The following is a 22802-nucleotide window of genomic DNA, read 5'->3' on the forward strand; positions in this document are numbered from 1 at the left end:
ACACTGGCCGGGTTCGAAGGACCCAACACTAATAAAAATGTTCCCTCGGCTGTCAAGGATATCGGCCTGCATCAACACTCGTATATCAGAAAATGCATGTTTAACACGCCCAGTGGCATGCAAAAATAATCCGAAAACGAAGTGCGATAGTGCGCGAAGGAAGGGAGAGGGAAAGCCCCCAAGGAAAGCGGTGTTGGAAAAATGGAAAATAGCGAGGGGAAAGGGAGCTGGCTAGGATAGACACACATGCAATGCGGTTTTTCAATTTCCCCGATAACTAACTACTAACAGAGGGGAGGGGAGGCACATAAACGACTAAATGAATGCCCTTGGTCCGAAAAGACCGGCAAATTAGATGCGGGTGGACGGGTGAGACGGCGGTACTCCGTGGCAGATGCAGGCGGCGGCGGCATCGCATTATGACAATGGCCCGTAACGCAAATATTTCACCAGCAGCGGCATGCGGGCCGGATAAATAGTCGTAGTCGTCGGGCCCTAATGATTATCAATTTGTTGGGAGAATTTACAAAAGCCAGAAAATAACTAACGGAATTATGAAAATGACACAGAGCATAGATAACAAAAATTTAATTAAACCCTGGCCTGAATACCAAAACCGTTGGTCAAAAGTAAATATAGTAAACAAATAATTAAAGCAATAAATGTAGGGAAAAATATATTTAAAAACTGCTAAAGGATAAATTTAACTTAAATAATTTAATAAAAATAATAGGTATAAAAAAGTGTTTACAAGTTAAGGAAAATTATAAAACGAAAAGAAGTACTAGGTAGTAACCTATTAAAACCTTTCTTTAGCTTTAAAACCATATAAAAACTTAAGTAAAAATTATTAAAATATTTTATATATGCCAAAATAAAATGTATACAATTTTACACCTAAAAATTCAACAAGATAAGCCCTTCCTTTAACTAAAAAGATATAAAAAGGCACAACTAACCAGTGCTCCTAAGCTGTGAGCACACTTTTTTTATGGCCCCATTGTCTGTGTGCTCTCAATTTTTTCCCCCAAATTTTTTTTTTTGGCATTCCATACATTTTAAATGCAGCAGAAATTACAGTTACACATGGCAGACACTTTGGTAATGAAATAAATTATTAGAATTTATTGAAGTTTGGCGACAGAAGCGACTCGACAACGAGAGCCATCGCCAACCATGAGCAGCCGAAGGCCATAAACTCTAAAATGTAATTTAATTGTTGTCGACAGTAAAAACTTATCTCATAAATGCAGCAATCATTGTGCCGCACACAGTGCAAAAGAGATGGCCTGTGGAGCGTTCGAAAGAGATAGGAATACAGAATGAGACAGCAACAGGGAAAGGGACAGAGATCAGAGAGACTCACATTTGCATTTTAGTAATTTTTGCTGGGACCATTCTAGTTTCTGATATGGCTCTGCTTTTGGCCTTTTTTAATAATTGCATTCCTTCTTAACTGCAACTGCTTTTCCTTTTTCTCTTTCCCCCCCACCCCTTTCCCTGGCCCACCCCACTTCACTAATTGGTAGAAATTTCCATTCCGCCTTCCGTTGCTCTCTTGTTTTTTTTTTTCTGTAATTTTTGTAATTTTGCAATTGTAGTTTGTTGGAGTGAAAAATTAAAACTCCCAACAAAAAACCCTAAATTAATTGTGGCCAAGCAGTGAGGCGTGTAATTAGCAGCATGTGGAAAGCAGAAATAAAATAAAATGAGATCGTGTTTTTAAATTAAAAATATTTGTAATAAAAAGCAAACAAAAAGTACCATGCACAATTATGAATTTTAGTGAAGCTGCCTGTGCAGATTTAATGAAATTAGAAATTAAGGGCACTCGTGAGGCCAATTTAAATCTCAGGAAAATCTCTGAAATATCCCAGAAAATCCCTGTAGAAAACACAGTTTCCTAAATGCTTGATATATTTATTGAAATGCCAAACCATGCACTTAATAATCCCCTTAGCTTCCTCACCAACCGGTTCTCCTACTATTTCATCAACAACTTAATCAATTTCCAATCTGTTTGCAAAATCACAAAACGGCAACAAATCCCTAGCCGAATTTTCCTAATGCCTTGAGGTGTGTCTATGTCGGCATACATACGTGTCATTCCAAAATAGAGAGAGGGGTAGGGTGGTAAATATTCGAAATTGCTAGTTGCATATGGCAAACGACAATCGATGCATAAAATCTACTGGCCTCCTCCACTTGGAAAAGCAAAAACGAGAGCCGAAGAAAAAAAATATGAAAAAAACGCAGCAATACCCCGAAAAATGTTCGAGAAATATTTATGAAGCACACAGAAATTTCTGCAGCAATTTTCCGATTGTTGAGTTATACACTGAGAGAGGCAGAGAGGCAGAGGCAGAGGCAGGGGCAATGCAGTAAAAAAAGAGTTCCGCAAAAATACCTAAACAAAAATTTAATCGAAACTCAGTGAGAGCGCAAAAGGCAGGAGCAAAAAGCAGGCTGTGCCCGAGTTTATTAGTTTATAAAGTTTGCGTTTTGTTTGTGTGCGCCATTTTGGTTCATGTGTGAAAATTGCTTTGCCCAAAACATATATTAAAAACACTCACACACACTTACTGCAACTACTAAATAAAACCAAAAAACTGGGAAAACTTCAAACTTGGATTTTTCCAAACAAGCGACAACAAAATGGAAAAATAAAAAAAAGTGTTGCTACGCTTCGCTCTCTAATTGGAAACTTTGCCCGGTGTGAGGTTTTTCCCCCAATTATAACCAAAACCGAGATCTACTTTTTTGTCAAGTGCGGGGATATTTCCGACAAACCCTTTACCAGTTAGTGTTTTTCCTATTTTCACCGGTTTTTTAGTGCAATATTATCAACCAGATTCAGCTTTTTGTTACTGTCTTAATTTAGTTTTGAATATATGAAACGTTTTTGTTCAAAAAGGGTTCTCTTTTTCTTTGTTTGTGCTTTTGGCCAACTGATATGAATAAGTTTTTGTGGTTCAGTAATTTGAAACTCTGTGAAGCTTTAATAATAATAAGGTTTTTTGCCAGGCGCAGAATATGAAGTTTTAGTTTTAACAGGGTAAAAAATATGATTGATGTCAGGGGAAACTTCAAAGGCAGAAACTTATTGAACTTGATTATCCAGAAATTAATTTTAAAAAATGTAAAAACCCTTAAATTGAAGTTATCTTTTAACTAGAAGATTCTGCTGATCAAATTATTGAACTTGCTTATCCAGAAATTATTTTAAAAACTTACAAAATATCTAATTAAAAGAAGTAAAATATATTTAAGTCCTACTTCTTTCTCTTGTCCATAAAAATGTACTCCACTTAACTGTGACACATAATTACACCATGATTAGATCCGTTTATTGTTAATCTTTCCTTTAGTATTTTCCTTATTTTTTTTCGCTAAAGCCATTGTAAAATCCCGGCACGCAAAGCGAATAAAAGAAACATTTACGAGTGCGTGATTTTTGTATTAATGCAGGCCTTCTTTTTTTTTTTGAGCCTGAGCCCAAGTGTTTGACTGTCATGTGAGGCGACCACAAAATTGGCCAGACAAAAGACGAATCAGCCGAATGGAAAGATTTCCATGACAAATGTCATAAAATTCGTTGAGCGAATATCTTTTTTTTTTTTTCTACGAGCTACGAGTTCCTTTTTATTATAATTTGTCATATTTTGTCATTTAGCATTATAGTTTTGAGGAGGGCCTCACACATTTTTTTTCCTTGGATTTTTCTTTTTGGAAAGAAGGGAAAAATATCATCTAATGCCGGCGCCTATAAACTCACAACCATGGCCCTCGGTGTGTGTGTGTGTGTTTGTGTTTGAGCTGCTTGACAACAGCGGAAAAGAACGGAAATGCTGCTGCCTAACCGAACCACCCAGAAAAAAAAGAAAGAAATCGAAATATAGACGGAGTTGGGGGGATTCCCCAAACAATGAGTTTGGGCCAAGTCCATGCCAAAACGGACATGCCAGCAGCAACAACAATAATAATGCTGAGCACAATTTCGTTGGCCGCTGCCAAGAAAAAAGTTAACACACACACATGCAATGTGCACTAAGATAAATTGAGGGGAATAAGTATGGATAATGCTGATTTTAATGATTTTATTAATTGCAAAAATTATAATTATAAGAAAATCAAGTTTTCAAAATGTTCTTACTATTATTATTCTCACTATTAATGAAAAAAATGTTTAATATATTTTTAAAAAAAATTTACTACTATTAAAATTAAATTTTTTAAAATTAGCTCTGATTTTTCTATTATTATAATTTTATTACAAATTTCTTAATTATATAAAGAAGCTTCTAAGCCTTTTAAATATCAATGAAATAACTTCTAAATAATTAAACCTTAATTTAAATAAAATCCCTGTTTATCCCATTTTTTTTTCTCTGTGCACACAGAGAGAAACAAACACAACTTTTGGTGAGAGGCAGCAAACGGAAGAGACTTGACAACATACGCAACATGGGCGAAAAATGAGTGGCGACGACGACGCTGGAGACGGCGCACATGGCGTATGAGTGACGAAACTCCGGGTCAGACTCCGGCGGAGAAGGAAACAAGAAGAACGGAGCAAAAAAAAAAAAAATAAAATAAAACCGACAACTAAGGCACACGCCCCGCACAGATTTGATAGTTTTTATCGATTTAAGTGGATTTTGGCCTCACACAAAACGAGCCTGTACAGGGACACAAGGAGGGGGGGGAGGTTGAGAAGTGGGTATGGAAAGCCTGGGGAGGCAAAAAGGGGTGGCAGGGACATCGCGCAGATATATAGACAGACAGCCTTGGTTTTTGGCAAACGTCGCGGCCCCAAACAAATAAACATAAAACAAGCAGAAATTTGCGATTCGCGTTAATTTAGTTTCGACGAGGAAGGTACTACACTACCTTATATGTAAAGTTTATTTAAGAAATTAAGTTATTTAGTAATTTGTTATATATTGAAAATTAAATTAAGTAAATTTTAGGTTAAATAATCAAAATACATGAATTTTGAAGAGTTTTTATTTTAGAGAGTAGAGATAAAAATGTGTTTTTAAAGAGTTTGTGTTTAAATAAATAATTAAAGAAATAATAAATATTTTCCTAAAAGTTTGTTAAGTAAAAAAAAGTTATCAATGCCAAATGTTAAGTATTTAAATATTTATTCAAAAAAATAATAATAGTTTTAATTAAATAATCAAAATAAAGATATTTATACAATATTATTATTAGGTAATTTCTATAACTATTAATTATTTTTACTTAATACATTTCTCTAATCTTTTTACCAACTAAATTAATATTGTAAAAATATATATATATTTTAGAAATTTGTTGTATTTGCTAAACATTTTTTAAATATTTTTATTTTATATTTATTTTTATTCAATACATTCCCGTAACCTTTTTTACAAAACAATTACTATTTTAAAAATACATTAAATTATATTTTAAATTTTTAAAATGTCCTACAATTTATTTTAATATTTTTGTTTAATCTAAGACCTAATCCCCTATTTAATTCAATGGACCCCTTTGATCCACAAGGGCATCCAAACCCCACATTGTAGTTCATTTCAGAGTGCGTTTGTGTGTGCCACAATGTGCGTCTTGGCAGCCGCCGGCATAGATAACACACACAAACACATACAAAAAGAAAAGATAGAAAAAAAAATTAGAGCTCCTCTGACATCCGAAATCAAAACTCAAAGTTTGCATATAAAGCATAAAGCTTCGACCATGAATTGTTTAACTTTGCTCCTCCAGCTGCCAGCCTCTCTTTCAGCTCAACGTTTTTCTTTATTATTTATTTTTTTGTAGTAGTACAAGCAGGAAGTCTATGCGTGTGCCACGCCCACCCCGCTCTATCGCCCCTTTCCTTATTTTATTTGATTTTTTTTTTTCTTTTTATCAACACTTTTGCTGTTGGGGGTCCGAGCAAATGCGTAAAAATTATGCCACAGCTTGAACAACTCGACACGAGCAGAAGGAGAAACGTACAAAAAAATATATTGTTCGTATATATACATATATTGTAGGAAAAAAAAAAAAAAATCACAGAAAAAGGAAAAGAGGAGAAAAATGCGGAACTGGGGCTGTTTTGAGGGGGAAAGCGGGCCAGCAGCAAACCAAAGCCGGACAACCAATTTACTTTTATTTTATAGATGCCTGCTTGAGGTTTTTACTAGGGTTTCTCTAATATCCTACATATATACCATATACATATATATATGCGGAGAGCCTCGATTTTTGTTGAAAGGCGTTAAATATTTCCCTTCCATGGGCATAAATTATGCCTACCAGCAGTAGAGCCAAAAGAAAAAAAAAACGGCAGAAATAATAAAATGGAGATAAAAAATGTATTTATTTTGCGCATATTTACGCATGGGCCAACTGAAACTATTGCCATAGAAAAAGTGCCCGGCTAAATGCGCATAAATATTAAATGAGCTGGTGGAGAGTGTATCAATTGTTCTGGCCCATTCCCCCCCTCCGGCCACGTCCCTCGTCCCCGCGCCACAAATCGCAATCCCTCGGACTGGATCTCTGGATGGAAGATGATGATTTAGTTTTCAGCACTCCATTGCAATAAATTCCGTTTGCCAGGCCATTTCCAACTGGTTTTGTCAGGGCGACTCTGGTCTGTCTCTGGCTCTGTACTCTCTCCCCATAGATACTATATACGGGGAGCTCTTATATATATATATAGATATATAAACGGAGATCCCTCCTAACTGCTTGGCACTCAACATTATAAATTGCCGCACGAGGGGAGGCGAAGGCAGCAAAGTCATTGCAGCCAAACAAAAACTTATTATTTATATACACATATTTGTATGTTTGCATCGCTTACACAAAGTACTATAGTACTAGGAGAGTACCCAGAGGGATCCACTCTAATAAATAATTATCGTATTGTTTAAGTCTCGAATGGAATGCCATAAATCATGCCTCTTGGCCACCAGACGTCGCTAGATATTTGACTCTGAATTATTATCATCAGAGTCGCATCAGACTGATAAGCACTATGGCGACATGGCGGCCAATAGATGGAGAATGGGAGGAGAGATGCTAGAGGGAGTAGCTGGTAACCTCTAGTAACTTGGCTTTAGAGAGAGCTATGATGGTGAATTTTGGTACTCGAGTTGTTTTTATTTAGTTATTTAAAATATAACAAAAACAAGCTAAACAATACTATGTAAGCTAAGATATATCACTAGAAAATAAATGAAAATTAAACTAATTAATTAACCAAATCAAATCCCTATAAGATGGGTTTAATTTCCAGGTCTTTCCTCATACCAAAACCCTTCATTGGCTGTACCCGTTCTCTCCATAAATTCCAAATGTATTCATTCATCTATTCACTTAAATCTCGTATGAATTTCTAATCTGTTTGTCTTAAATCCTAAATCCCAGCCGCTCAGCCAGCTGAAAAGAGCTGGCGAACAAGTTGATAGGCCCACCCAGAGGGGCCCAACAAAGTGAGAGGCACTTGTTACTAACACGCTTCTCGACTTTAGCAGGAAAATTGCGTTTTGGCCACAAAACGTTTGCCCTTCGGCTTATGGCCTACAGCCCGCACATACATACATATACTATATAGCGAATAGATGAGTTTTTTTGGGGTAGAGGGTAATATTATGGGCCCCCAAAGTAAAGTAAAAGCCTCGAAATGAGCCAAGAGAGCCCCAGCCTCCTCAAAGTTTTGCGTGCCTGCACAAAAATATTCAAATAAACGCGGCGAAATATTTAAATCAGACCAACTTTTGAGGGAATCAAGCCAACTATACGGATATGGGGTCCAAAAAGGTTTAAAGGAATGTGCGAGCGAAAAGCTTTTAAGCGGAATCCCGCAGCAGCAGCCGCATCACCACCATCATCATCATCATCATTAACATCATCGTCACCCGAAATGAAAAGAGGTAAAAGCGCAGCCAATGGCACCGCAACTATACTGCAAATTCTGCGGCTTTCAAATCAGCAGAGGTGGAAACCCCTGGAACCCAAAATGGATTGGGATAATATACGATATTTGGTGTTGAAACCACACACTTTTCAAAATATAATTTAATAGGCGGCCAGGCACACGATTTGATGACACTTGTTTAAAATAACTAAAACTAAAAACTATTTATGGGAATAGATCAAGTTGATCTGATATTTAGCTTCTTGACTTCCTTTTTCAGGGACTTTTCTTTGGTAATTACTATTCGGTGGTCTTGACTCTTGATTTATGTGATATTCTTATATTTCTTGGACCCATTTCCTTGGTATTACCAGATCTTTCATTGATTTTTCTACTTAAAGCAAGAAATAAATTAGGGAATCTAAGCTTTGATTCTGGTGACTTGCTTTCTCTTGATTGAGTCTTGGTTCGTTCTCTACTAATTGATCGATTTCGTAAAATATTTCTTTGAAAGTGAGCTTTTCTGTTCATCTTTTCTTTATAATTTTCCTCCGAGGATCTTTTATATAGTTTATGTAATGTCTGGGTATGATCTCTACTTTTGGTCTTATATTTGTAGGGTTTTATAGGCTCTTCTTGCATTTCTCTAATTGTGGGAACCGGAAAATGTACTTTTTTCTCTAAGGATTTAAAACTTTGAATAGATTTTTGATTCATTAATGATTTTACCATTGAGCTAGAATGGAACATATTAGGTTTCACTAGTTTGAGCTGACTTGTTATAACCCTTGCAGGTGATATAAAAAATAGACTTTCACCAGCCACTTTTCTTGAATCCTTTTTCGTTCTAGAATTTTCTTTATCTGTATCCTTTCTATATTCCCCTGAACCCGAGTAATCGGGTGTCATAACCTTACTAGCTTCAGGGGAAACTATATTCCTGGTTTGTAGGATCTTTTTAACAGGGTTTGCTTTCTCGGGCTCCAAGGAGCTGTCTTGATTAGATCTCTTAGGGATTTTACTTCTTTCTAAATAATTTGATTTTAAAACATTCTTGGAAATGGAATTGTTTTGAATTCTTTTACTGCTTATAGGTGAAAGAGGTCTTGAAAAACTCCATGTTTTGTGAACTCTCAATTGATCTATCTCCATCATCTCTTGGCAATAATCCAAGGGATCCTTGACCAGCCTAGCTTGATTTACTTGATCCTCCAATTGTCCCGATATATCTCTTGTATAACCAATCTGGGGAAGATTATGCAGAGCTTTTGAGCAGTTGTCAGTGGTAAAGTAGACTCTTTCTTGTGGCCTATAGGGCTTCAAGGCTTGGAGAGCACTGTCTTGAGGTGAATACCCATCAGGCAATAGTCTATTTTCCCTGAGGGGCTTAACCTGATCATAGTTACACCCAAGTCTTTGATACCCTTTCTTGATAAGTTGGCCTCCATATAGAGTCATTACCCTTCCATTGGGAAGTTGGATTGCTTTCTTTGGGTCGCGATGCAACCAACTCCAGGGCATGCTATTGCAATAGGGTTGGGGAATCATCATCATGCCGCCACCGCATCGGCTCTTTTCCTGACGGCAGGGTATAATTCTTGGTTTTCGCGGCTTGATTTCTGTTAAAAGTTGGCGTGAATGTTGATTTTGTACAACTGCAGTGTATAGATCGGAGATGTTGGCTATGCAATAGCATTGCACTTGCTTCGGTGACATCTGTTCCAACGGAGCCCTCTGTTTGCAATCGGAAACTAACAGGGGACTTTGAAGCTCCCGCTCGCAGGCAGTCTGCCAAGCCATGGGCCCCGAAATATTGGCATATTGACTAACCGCAGGCTTTCTAGGAGCTCCAGAACCCTGGCAAGGACACAGATGTGGAGCATAGCCATAGGGTATGGACTCGTCCGAGGAAAAGCTCTGTAGGCCGGCACTGGACCTATCGTAACCCAATCGTCTGAGACCGGCCCAAATAACGCTCCTCGGGGAGGGTTCGCTTCTCGGGGTCCTGGGACCACCGAAAAGTACAACATTCCGACAATAACCGGGATTATGTATGTCCTTGAGGCTATCTTCGGTACTCCCACACTTACATCTCCGCTTGAGGCCTTCTATTTTTCTGCCACACTCTCTTGGCAAGTTTAGGAAATACTGCATCATGGTTATAAGAATGAGCAGGGTCCTTGTGGGTATGGGACACCTGATGTTGCCACACTCATCGAATATTCCGTAGTACAGCTCACAGGTGTCGGGCAGAGTAAACGGAATCTTGCGCGTATTCCAACCGGCCATCAATGGTTGCAAAATCCTTGCAAAGAGCTGCAGGGTGAGCTGATGTAGAAACTGGCCCACCCTTTCGGTCGATTGATTCACCATCTTGGCCAGTGCCTGAATCATGCCCACATTCATCAGACCCCATCGCCTTTTGGTCGACAAACAAGAGCTGCCTTGTCTTCCCTCCAAAAAAGAAGAGCGCTGGAGACGCGGAAACGATGGCAGGCAGGCCATCGGATCGGTGCGATCGCCGCGCGATCGGCAGCAACAGGAATACATTTTGGCCTGGCCGTCTTAGGGTTTTCCAAAAAATAGGGGGAATTTTGTTAATTTTGATCGAAAATTGAGATTTAGAATGGGAAAAATCAAATATTTAAACCCCCAAGCATACTGCGACGAAGGGGAAAGTATGAAAAACTCAAGACCAAACCTTTATTAAAGGAAAGATACGGTTTAGCACTTTGGTTTTGTTCCAAACATTGACTGCATATATTTATTACTAATAACTGAGCGAATTTGTATGTAATTTCTTCTATTTTCCAATTAATATCCTAATCTAATAACATTTAAATTTTGATCATAGCTTCTGAATCCTTTTAAAATAAACCTCTAAGATGTGAATGTTTAAGATAATTTTCGATCAATTTTAATTTCAAAAATAAACTATAACGATTTCCTGTGTTTCGTTGAGAGCCTTTCCATATCCTTGTTATGGCTGCCTTTCCAAGTAGTTCGATGGGTTACTAAAGATTTACGATGATCCTGAGGTTTCAGCCAGGTATTGCGCTTGCTAGAGACTTTACTATTATTACGATTTACGAGGGGCTCATGGATCGCAATATTTAGAGTCCCTAGTACTTTTTTGGGGCGTCTCTGAGACGCTGGGAGTTTCGACTTGTTAAAATTCGAATTCGACTGCACAACGGAGCTGTAAAGCGTCGAGATCTCAATGGCTATTTGCTTCAGACGTTTCTTTTCAACGTGATGGCTGAGATCAACTTTGTCGATGATCCTGTTCAACTCTTGGGGATCTACTCGGCGTCCCTTTTTCTCAATTAAAGTTTTAATAAGAACGCGCAGTCGTTCGGTCCTTAGATTCCCTATGGGTCCAACATAACTGTTCTTATTGCGTCGTCGCTCTAGCGCCTCATTTACCATATTCTCCATATAGAAGTACGATCTATTGTGGGCCAAGGCGAGTTCATCATTGAGAAAGACCGAATATCGGCCAAGATCCTTCCTCGGGATTTGCTTTTTAGCTTTATCGGGATCGTCACGCTTATAGGGTCCTTCTATTGACATCCTTGGGCTGCTGGTTGGTAAATCATTTTGTGATTCTATTGGTGGTGGTATTGTGGCGGCTTTACTTTTGATATTAAATTTCCTGGGCAACGGACTTCCCGGATCCCAGGTTAAGGATTCCCTAGCGTGCTCATCGATGCCCTCTACTTCTGAATCGTGGATTTTAACAACATTTCTGTATCTGCGAAGACTGGGTGGACAACCGCCAGAATACTCCGCGTGCAGGGGCAACCCCAGGCAGCTGTTATAGCAACCGCCATTGAGATGATCCAGCAGCAACTGGAGCAGATGATGGAGACACTTCGGATGCGTGGGATCCCTCAAGTTGCCAGACCGATCGAATATACCCATGTAGCGGTCACAGACATTCGGATAGCAGAGTGGCACCTTGCAGAAGCTCCATCCACGATCCCGGGGGTTTAGCAAATGCGAATATTTCTTCAGGGTGAGGTCGTAGAGGAAGTCACCGACATCCTGGGGCCAAGCACCGACCATCTGGGACAACCGCTCGATCACCGCTTGATTCTGCTCCCGCCATTGACGGCGATCCTGGGTCTCGTGTCGAGCTTGCTGTCGCTGTCGCCATGTTTTCCGCTTACAAATGCCCAGTCTTGGTGGATAATTTGATTCTGCATTTCCACAGTAAATGCTATTAAAGTTCATTTTTCGAATTTTGGATCCGAGGACACGTCACACAGTGAAAGTCCTCACACGAATCCTCTAATTGCAGACCACGAGGACATGGTAAAAGCTTCGACAAAAGGGGGTTCAATTGATCCCAAACTAAAAACTAAAATTTTTGACAAGTAAACAAATGCTTGAATAGTTTAGAATATTAACAATATTAAATAGCAACAGAAAACTGGTGTAAAACCCATACCTAGATCTTGAATATTATTAGATTACAATTTCCGAGCCTCCTCTTCAATCCGGCCCTCGTGGCATAATCTGTTTGGAGTGCTCACCTTGTCTGGGCGGGATTGGCAGGTGTAAAATGGGCATCAATACCTCAATACATCAATGCCATTTGCTGGGGCATCGCGCCGACTGACACGAAAATTAAATAATAGTTTTTACTTTTCTCATTTTACGAAAAAAGGCCACGAAACGTGTTCGCAACGTACAGAAAAAAGGTAAATTTGATTATGTTAATTCGTTTGCCGCGTCCCCTTTTTTTGTGGATGAGAAACACACCCAAACCCGAAAAGGAAATTAGGCCCAGAACCATGATGGACAAGTGTGCGTGGGCCAAAAAAAAAAAGGCCAAAGATGAAAGAGATGAAGAAGTGGAATGAGTTGAAAGTCAATAACCGCAATAAAGCAATGGTGGGATTTTCGGGCCTAAACAAACACGCATCGCGAGTTCACTGACCTCCGACACAGTTGGACAGTTTTTTTGGCCAACAAAAAAAGTAAATACAAAAATAATGCCGGGCGGAAACGATCAACAGTTAGGCGCGCTGCACCTGTGGGTGCAAGGAATTCTTCTTAAAATTCGCACAAATAACAAGCTCGACTCAAACAGACCGTAAAATTAATAATTACAAAATTGCATGTTCGTTTGTTGTTATCAGGGGGAAAACAATCAATTTCCCGGGTGTCTATGTGTGTGTCAAAAAGGTTTACACGAAAGGCTCCACAATAGAAATATATATATATATTTCTTTATAATAAAAGCATCTACCATTTACGATCTACAATCGAGGCGAAATGTTTGGGCAATTGAGTTAAATTTATTTGAGGGGGATTTTGTTGTTTGTCTAGTAAGCCTCTTATGTGAGAATCACTCAGGTAAGTGGGGTTTTTTTATCAAAATATATATTTTGCAAACAAAAATAAGGGAATCCACCTCAACGAACAAGTGAAAAGCTGACCTACATTACAAAAATAAAACCATAAAATGGGTCAACCTTTTAATTGTTGATAAGAAGAAAGAGTCTTTACTTAATTGCAATTACAAATGAATTAAGAACTATTAAAAGTCCTATAAAGTTTAAGGTTTCCTATAAAAAATCTATTTTTCTTATTAAATTCCCAAGTTGCAGCAAAGAGTTTTAACGTTTTTGGATTGATTGAAAGTGTTTTATATTCTTGTATTAAATTTAAAAAATTAATTTTTATACTTACAGTGAAGAAAATTCAGCGACTTTAGTTTTAAATGTAATCCTTTTCAGTAAATTGCATTTAAAGTTGGTTTTAATATTTGCATATATTATATTTTTGTCACTTTATTAATTATAAAAAAAGTTGTAGTATTTAAAAGTGTATTTTATTTGTAATTTTATAAATTTTATTTTTATAACAATTTAGCTAAGTTATATTTATAAAGTGTTTTATTTTATTTTTGATTTAAGCAAAAAGTTTTTTCAGCAAAAATCTGTTTACCTTTTCAAGGCTATTAATTTTTGTTGTTCGATTTTATTATAGTTAAAATTGAAATTGCACAAAATTGTTATTTTAAATGCTTATTTAGTTTATTCGTAAATTTTTTTATGTATGTTTATTACTTTAATGATTTTGCTGGGAAAATAGTTAATTAGATTTGCTTTTCGCTGCGTTTTTTCTATGCAAATCCATTTATGCTTTATGTTTTTTATAAACAAATCAGTGAACACACATTGATTTTCAGCTGGATTTATTTGTATTGCACTTTGATCAAGTATTAGTTTAAATGGAATGCTTCAGTGTTCGATTGGGTATTGCACTTTGGCCCACAGACTGGAAAAAATATAGATTGATGCATCAGATACATATATATATATAGATTGCTTGTCCAGGCCATAGTTGAGGTTGCACTGAATCACCCACCCAGTTGTTTATAATTCAATTTCAATTTCTATCGAAACGGCAGCAGCAGCGCCGGCAAGTAAATAATTTTTAATTGTTTATTATAGCCAATTGTTTGTGGTTGCTTCTTTGTATCTACAAGCACTTGTATCTGTTTCTCGCCAGCTATATTTATCTATCGATAGAAAGCTTCATTTATGCACGGCTCGCCGTCGACTCTATAAATTCTGAAAACTTATGGCGCCGCCTCCCCCCACTTTCCCCATTATATCTCTCCCCAAAAGTTCGCCTTAAGTAAACGATATATTCTGGCGAAATTTTCCATGTTAATTAGCTGACAGTCGAGAGGGAGTGGAAATTTCCTGAACCTTACTCCATTCTGCAAGGGGGGTGTGGCTTATGTTTAATCAAAGTTCTGCGGCCTTGAGAAGTACATACAAATCTAACTGTTTTCGAAAGTTTTCCCTTGCACAATTGATGGGAAGCTTAGTTAAAGTGTCTACTGAGATAACACGGTCTGCCTGAAGTTGAACTTTGCCCTGACCAGATAAATATTTGCCTGCAGTCAACTCGGTGATTGGGTTAGGTCAGTTTTGGGCCATAATTCCTTGGCTAAAATTTCGATAGGCCAATTAAAGTAAAAGTTTCGAGCAGCTTATTGAGTGGATTTTATCGGTAATTGGTAGGAATTTATAGGCTCGTTGGGTGAGCAAAAGTTAAGGTATCTATTGAATTATTACAGGTCTTATCTGGTGACAAAAGATGGAAATATATATTTTAATGAATTTCCTTTGAATTAGAAAATATTTATAATACTTTTATATAATCTTTAGATTCAAATTCTTGGAAGAACTCATAAGCTTATTTCTGAGAATTTCCCTAGTTGTTTAGCTAATCAATTCCTAGTAAGTGTCAGTTAAGTAATACAGTTCACTAGAAAATTTTATAATACATATTCAATAGTACTCGCTGCTTAAGTTTTAAGTATATATTAAATTGCTATTTTATTATTTTTAAGAGACTCCTGAAACTTCTCCTGTTAACTACCATAAACAAACAAATACAAAATTTGGCTTAACTTTGGTATAATCAATTTTTTAATAACAATTTTTATGGCATGTTATATAGTTCAAATTTCCTTTCTTGCTGGATTTTTTGTGAATCTTTATGTAACCTCAATATGGACCGTAGAGACAAAAGTCGGCTATAAATTCAATAAAGGCCATTTTTGCACTTCTTTGGGGTCTTGTTTTTATTATTTTATTTGAATTTTATTTGTGTAGGGTTCAGTTTTCTTTTTTTTTCACACACAAACACACACTCGTAGTTGAGTGAACACGTTGTTCTGGGCTGTTTATGTTTTTTTTTTTTTCTCCAGATTTTCTTTCTTTTTCCTTCTTGATTCTCTCTCCCACACTCACCCACACGCACACTGGCTCACTCAATCGCCAGCACACACACACACACTCACAGAGAAAGACAATGCACAGTGAAATTCCGCTACACCGGAAATTACAATTGAAAAAAGTGGTTGCTTTTTGTTTTGTTGTTTATTTTTCTCTTGTCGTTCTTTTTTGGCATTAACTAAAACGTCACACGAAATTGTTGTTATTATTTATGATTATTGCAATTGTTATGTTTATGACTATTATGTAGTATCTTTTTTTTGGCACAAAAGAACTGGATGAATGGGGAGATAACAATGAATGGTTATTACTAAATTTTTTTAAAGTTTGATTTCCTTTTTATAGGTTTTTAAAGTAATTATTTTTTGTTTAGTTCTTTTTTTTTAGACAATTGTTATTAAGGAAATATTTTTGTTTAGTTTTTGGTTTGTTCTTTTAGTTTCTTACAGTTTTTGTCTTTATTTTAAAAAGATCTTGTTTTAAATTGACTTTTAATATTCCAATATTATGAACTTTGCTTATTTTTTCAGGATTTTTACAACATTTTGAAGGCTTAGTTATTTTATTTTGATTAATTGTATCTTCTTCTCTTTGATTCAGTGTTATTTACTCGAATTTCTTTTGTAGATTTCTCAGATTTTTTGTTTGGCTCTGGATGCACTTCTTGGAACACTCACTTTTAGAATTGTTTAAACTTGAACAACAATTGTTTATTGCGGAATTTCGTATTTCGCAGATGAGGAGGAAGACAACACACGACGCGCTCTGCCTTCTACCGCTCAGCTTCCCCTGCTCGCCTTTCCCCTCGCTATTCCCTATTCCGCTTTTCCTCCTCGGCTTTTCCGCTTTTCCCAAACAGCTGCCGCTGCCAAACCGTACAGTTTGAGAGTGAATATCGGACTGTGTTGGCAATCGTGGCGGAGGCCGCTCGAGTCCGAAACCGAAACCGAATGGAAATCCGAGGAGGAATCGGAGTCCGAAAGCCGAAGTAGCATCCGCACAGTGGGGTATTGCACCCAAAAAGTGTTGATTTATTTAAGAAACTAATTGTGCATTTGGTTATTAGAGTCGCAATACTTTTTTAATGTCCTAAAAAAATTAAATAATAGACATTCTTGGGGGTTTTAATAACAAAAATTAGTTTTCTTAAACAAAAATATAATCCGCATTTATAAGTCAATCTTTAAGATTATATTATATATCCGTTTTTTGTTAACCAAATTTATTATTAACCAATTATATTACTATTCGTCTAAATATAAGGCATCTATATAAATATAAAACTCCTTTGTTAACTTAATCTACCCATTACCCACATAAGAAATAAGTCCCCATTCAAAATATTTCCACTATATTTGATTTTGGGGTCAAATAACCCACTGTGCATCGGTTGGCGAAGCGGACACGAAGCGTGCGCTCTCATTGGAACTCCGAAATGTATCTCAAAACTGGAAGTCGGTACTGGAACACATATACCCGTTGCTTTTGTTGTTGTTATTCCGAAACAACAAATAAAACCCGCAACACAGCTGAGCGGAATTTTTACTACTACAATTTATCTGAGAGATACAAAAGCGAGCGAACGTAGTAACCCACACAGATACATTTACGTACACACACAGTGGCACAAAAACCGGCATTCCTCTCTCACTGCATTTTTACGATGAGAAACAAACACACACACACACATAACCGAAACCAAAGAGAGACTCTCTTAAGAGAAAAACGAAAAAAGACAACAAAAATGTAGTGGGATTTCCCGATTTCTTGCAAAGATTTCCTTGTTTCAGCAAAATTTTTAAAGTTTTTTTTTTTAAGGAAAATTTGAGCGCTGGCAATTATTAATAATTGCATTACGCATTCCAAATTTGGGAAAAGTTTTAAGTTTTAAGTTTTTGATTCGTGTTCCTGGAAAGCAATTTTGTATAGTTTTTTTCTGGGAATTATTTAGATTTTTGAAGAATTTATTCATGTTCTATATTAAATATAATCATTTTCGACATTTCTAAATTAAAAATCGAACAAAAATCAACCTTTGGTTGGACAATGAACTCATCTTTCCAATCTCTGGGCTCCCATTCCCAGAAATACAAGTCGAATAATTGTTTTATATTTGAATACACAGAGTATTATTATTGGACAATTGATAACCCCAAAAGTGAACCCAAGATGAAACCAGAAAAATCAATGAGATTTCCGTGGCTGAAGAATAATTGTATGTTTGTGTATGTGTGGGTGATAACATTTTGAACTCTGACTTGACTGAGTGAATGCCAAAAATGAATTGTAATTGGAGAGGGTTTTTTCGTTTTTCGAGATACTTCGAGATATTGCGAGGGTCTAAGCTGAGCTAACCAAACGACCGACCGACCGAGAGGCAGGCATTTATGTTAAGGCAATAACTCAGGGCTTCAAGTTAAGTCAAAGACGTCGTCGTATCAGTTTTCCGCACAAAAAATAAATTGAAAACTTTTGAAAAATACCCCAAAGTAATAGCTGAAAATAATAATAATGTGTGTGGCCTTTGAAATGCGAAACGTTTTATGGTTTGTATGTACGACTACGAGTTGGAGCGCCTTTTTGCTTCTTTTATATTTTTGGAGCTACGAGTTAAACACAAAAGCCATAAGCTAAAATGCAAACTAAGTAAAATTGTGTTAGGTTGCTGCTGTTGCTGATGATGATGATCATCATGGGGATCATGATTAGGTTGTGGGGCTACACTCTAATAAAATTTACGACAATGCGAATGACTACGGCGACGACTCAGTCTCGGTCTCAGTGCCGGTCTGAGAATAAGTTAGAGATGCTGAGGGGAGAGGAAGGGAGGGAGGGGTTTCTTGTAAGCCCTGCAGTCAACTAACCAAAACTAGCAAAGACCAAAGGCCCAAAAAGTATCTATCTATCTATATACAAATATATGTATGGACGTGTACGTACGTATCTCTGCTCTTTTGTCTGGCTTTTGGTGTGGGAAAGAATGCAGTGAAGGGAATTTCCAAGCCAAGACTTGGCAAGCCATGGCCGTAATGTGTAATGTATCTCTTGGATACATTTTTAAATTGTATGCCATACGCTGCTGGGGCTGTTTTGGAACGTTGACAATGCAACTGTATCTGTATCTGTACGAGAGCCGCTGGCATCTGTATTCGTATCTGTAGCTGCCGACTGTAGCTGTATCTGTGCCCCAGCCAAAAGGCCAACAACATTTGCATTGGCCATTGCCAATTAATCAGAAAAAAAACAAAAAAAAAGACAAAATACAAAAAAAAAATCGCAAAAGCAAAAACTTAAAACGCTTAAAAAACCGAAACAGAAACCTGCAATTGATTTCAATATTTCAGCAGCATTGTATCTTTCACACAAAAAATATTTAACTGTAGTTCGCTGAGAGTGTGAGTGTGCCATTTTATCGTTGCGTAAATCAATATATACGGACGTACACTTGGAGAAATAGAAATAATAAGAAAACCTAAATTTAAAATGAACAGAAAGAAGCAATAAATATTTATCTGCTAGATAAAAATATATATTTTTTAAAGAGAAAATTATTAAGGTTTTTTGAAAATCCTAAACTAAGCCTAATCTATAATTTCTTGATCCTTTTTTTAGTGTAAATTTGGATTTTTTTTTTGCAACTCCGCCCGCCTCGAATTGCTTTTGGAGTGCCAGGCCCGAAATGGCCCAAATGTATCTCTGAGCAGCGCCATGGGGATGTATCTTTGTATCTTTCCGTGTGTTTACCTTTCCCTTGTTGCATGCCTCTTGTTGCACTTTTCGTGCACCGTTTTCAATTCGATTCGATTCGTTTCGTTTCCCTTTTTTTTTCTCTCGATTTCTCTGCCCACTTTAGTCGTTTTCTCCTTGGATTTTCGGTTTTTGTGGGCTAGGTCAGTTCAAAGTTCACGTGTTTCGCTCCTATTGATTGAATCGCCATCGGAATCCGGGCATTGTTGGTTCAGCGCCAAGGCAACCTGTTCCCTGCCAACTAATAGATGGGATTTCGGAGGAGTCTTCCTCTGTCGCCCGACAACAGTATTGTCTATATTCATTCCACCCAAGTTGAGTGCATTTTATACCTCATTAATTGTGAATTGCTTTTACTGGGACAGGCAAATAAGTGGTAGTAGCTTTGGGGATATACATATATTTTCTGCCGATGATTCCATCTCTTTGGTATTCAAAAATAGACCAGTTTTGTTTTTGCAATGATTAAAATTCGATTGAATAATAAACTAAGGCATTCATTGGAGCTCTTTAAGACTTATATAAATAATAAAAGCAAATTCCTATATATTTTTGTAAACAAAATATTAAAAATTTATTTTAATATATATTATTATCATATTATAAAGGCGGAAAACATATTATGAAAAACCCAGCTACCCATAAACAAGGAAAAAAAAATGTACCAGTTCATAATATGCATTTTTATTGACAAGCACGTCATGCGAACTAAGGAGAGGCCAGAGCTCTTCATAAAAATATATTTTTAAAATGGGGTAAATAAAGCCAAAAATTAACTCTCAGACTCGTAGAACTCGTCTATCCAGAATTCAGGTCACTCCGACAACAGATGGCGCTGCATGGTAAATATTTTTGCAGGAGGCATACGCATAATTTCAATTGCTTGCATCAAATGTTATTTTTATCCAAAACAATTTCGCTCCAGGGCGGCGGTCAGCTTGTATTTTTTCAGGAGGGGGTAGGTTATGAGGGGGGATTTTCTGGGTGGGTGGTGTTGTTTTGGGGCAATAAATTGAAATGCATAAAAGAGCAGAAACAAAAAATATATAAACAAAAATAAACTAGAAAATTCAAGCAGGAAAAACTGGGCAAAAGGAAGCCGGGTCTTGGCCTGCGTCTTTCTACCAAAGCTCGTTTTACAGCTGCTGTGCACGGTAAAAAATTATTTATAGTTATTAAAATCAAAAAATTTATAAAAAATATTTAAAAATTATAGTAGTATAGTTTTAAAAAATTTAATTAATTAAGTTCCTAATTATAGATACCTAACATTTAGTTACCCAAATTTCTTTATATAACTCAAAATATTGGTATTTGTTCAAAAGCTTTTATTCAAGTGTAGTTTCTTACTGTTGCTACGATTTAGTTGCGGGCCACTTGTCATGCGAGAAGGCAGCTCGATCTCCATCTCCATCTCCCAACCCCAGCTCCACTATTCAGCATTCAACATTGAACATCCAACATTCAGCATTCGGCATCCCAGCATCAGAAGCAGTTCTGCAACTGCAACTGGTCGCCTTGCCCGAGTCCTCAAATTGCCAGTTAGCCAATCTGCCGCCGCTCTCTCCTCTGAGGCAGCATCGGAGCCTCTCCACAAAAAAAAAAAAAACAAGAAACAAGAAAAAGAAGAAGCCCCCTTTAGAAAAAAAAAAAGAGAAGCGCCCCCTCTGTATCATCAACACTTCGCCTGGCCACATTTTTGCAGTTGTCGAGTGGCTTTGTTAGCGATGCGGCGGCGACTTGCAACTTGTTCTCAATTTCAGGATGCAGGGGGGTGGCTATTTTAAGGGGGCAGCGGTAAAGAGGCACTGAGAAAAAATGTCGTAGCTTGTTTGGATTTTTTTTTTTGGAAAAATAACATTTGAAAACCTGGCAAGGGGAGCAAAGAAACAAGGGTTTTAAAGGGGGTATAACTAAAACCAATCTTAATAGTACCTCTTCTAAAATTAACCCTAAAATCGGAATGTATATCGAAAATATCGTAAATATCGAAACGTATCAAAATTATAACGTTAAAACATGGGCATTATAGATAAATATGGAATTTCTTTTAATTTTTACCCCTTTTTCGTTCATTTAAATTTTTCGTTCATTCGATTTCGATCATTCTACAGAACATGGATTTATCGAACGTATATCGTAATGTTAAAATATCGATAAATGATTAATATATGAGAAATTAATAATTAAGCTTTCAAATTTAAAGGTTTTTATCAACCTTTTACTAATAATAACATTTTCAGTACCTTTAAGCCCTCATTTCTCTCTGTGTACCACTTGGATAAGTCCGAAGCTGGCCACTTTACAGCAAGAAAGAGACAGGTAATGCAAAAGAAAGAAAAGCACACTGAGAGAGAGAGAAGGAGAGATGGAGAATGAAAGAGAGGCAGCATCATGTAACCAGATAAAAAAGAAGAAATGGCAATGGGAATTGCAATTTGAGGCGCAGCATCTGTGTGTGCGGGATTTTCCAGTTGTTGCTGTTGTTGTTGTCTCTATTTTTATCTCAAGTTGTTGCTGTTGCTGCTGCTGTGGCATTTGATACAATTTGAGCTAATTTCTGTAAATGTAGATCTTATCAAAAGGAGTTGCTTGGTGTGCAACGAGTCCCAGAGATTACCATGGAGCTCAAAAGTAACCAACAAGTAAACTAAACAAGATAGTGAGCTAACTCTTTTGGGGATTCTTAATTTGTGGGTTAAATGTATGCACAATAGGATTTTTTGGTTAAGGAAAAGTCTTGGTATTTTACATTTTAAATAAAACTTAGCTTAAATATCACTTACAATCACAGACAATCATAATGAACTTTAATGTATCCTTAATCCTTCTCAAATGAGAATATTTATTATTTAATAAAGTTCAAGTTTCATTTAATTCCCACAAATTGTCTTCATAAATGCCACTAATTACAAGAACCTTTTAAGAATAATCAGCATATTTTTACCTGATACACAGCTTTAAAGTAAAGTCAATGCCATGTCTTAGCCATAAAATAAATCACTCTTGGCAATTCAATTTTAAATTACATCTGACATTACCATGCGAACTTTATCAAAGGCCACATTACCGTTAGTTCATCGTTTCTGATTAATGTAATGGAGGAACGGAATCACAGACACTCACCTGGAAAGAGAAAAAGAGCCAAAGAGCAGGGCATTAGTATAAATGAATAAATTTCACAGGGATCAAGGTCAGAATAAATCCGATACTCTCGAACGGATATCAAAGTAATCGCATCCTTTTTCGAGCCAATCTTTCATCTTACCAAAAAAAAATCGAGGGAAAACGAGGAAAAGCTCCTGCCTCAAAGGCACAAAAAAAATAAAAACAAACCAGAACGAGAAGGAAGAAACTTAACCCAATTCAATGAACGTATCTATGTCAACATTGTG

The 22802-nt window shown here is 36.8% G+C and overlaps 3 protein-coding genes across 5 annotated transcripts in view; all 3 read right to left on the bottom strand.

The window, feature by feature from the left end:
* Positions 1 to 22802, bottom strand: part of mtgo (miles to go) — a 144040-nt gene that overhangs the window by 58603 nt on the left and 62635 nt on the right. Inside the window, exons 1-2 of one of the 3 annotated variants that reach the window (XM_017163694.3) lie at positions 16338 to 16548; positions 13595 to 14185 (exon numbers count right to left, since the gene is read on the bottom strand). The exons of the other annotated variants lie outside the window; for them this stretch is intronic. The gene's annotated coding sequence lies outside the window, so the exon portion shown is untranslated. Of the gene's footprint in view, positions 1 to 13594; positions 14186 to 16337; positions 16549 to 22802 lie in introns of those variants that run through there. 3 annotated transcript variants of the gene reach the window in all.
* On the bottom strand, positions 8020 to 10531 carry LOC108072525 (uncharacterized). The gene has a single exon (XM_017163698.3). It carries the CDS (start codon positions 10442 to 10444, stop codon positions 8195 to 8197), a length of 2250 nt encoding a protein of 749 aa, XP_017019187.1. The 5' UTR covers positions 10445 to 10531; the 3' UTR covers positions 8020 to 8194.
* Positions 10787 to 12332, bottom strand: LOC108072527 (uncharacterized). Its single transcript, XM_017163701.3, has one exon. It carries the CDS (start codon positions 12128 to 12130, stop codon positions 10829 to 10831), a length of 1302 nt encoding a protein of 433 aa, XP_017019190.1. The 5' UTR covers positions 12131 to 12332; the 3' UTR covers positions 10787 to 10828.

This window comes from Drosophila kikkawai, chromosome 2L (assembly GCF_030179895.1).
Source record: "Drosophila kikkawai strain 14028-0561.14 chromosome 2L, DkikHiC1v2, whole genome shotgun sequence".
NCBI classification, from domain to species: Eukaryota; Metazoa; Arthropoda; class Insecta; order Diptera; family Drosophilidae; genus Drosophila; species Drosophila kikkawai.

Bases quoted from the DNA above. Each gene is read 5' to 3' on its own strand.
- LOC108072525 (XM_017163698.3), bottom strand. From the start codon at position 10,444: ATGTATTCCTGTTGCTGCCGATCGCGCGGCGATCGCACCGATCCGATG.
- LOC108072527 (XM_017163701.3), bottom strand. From the start codon at position 12,130: ATGAACTTTAATAGCATTTACTGTGGAAATGCAGAATCAAATTATCCA.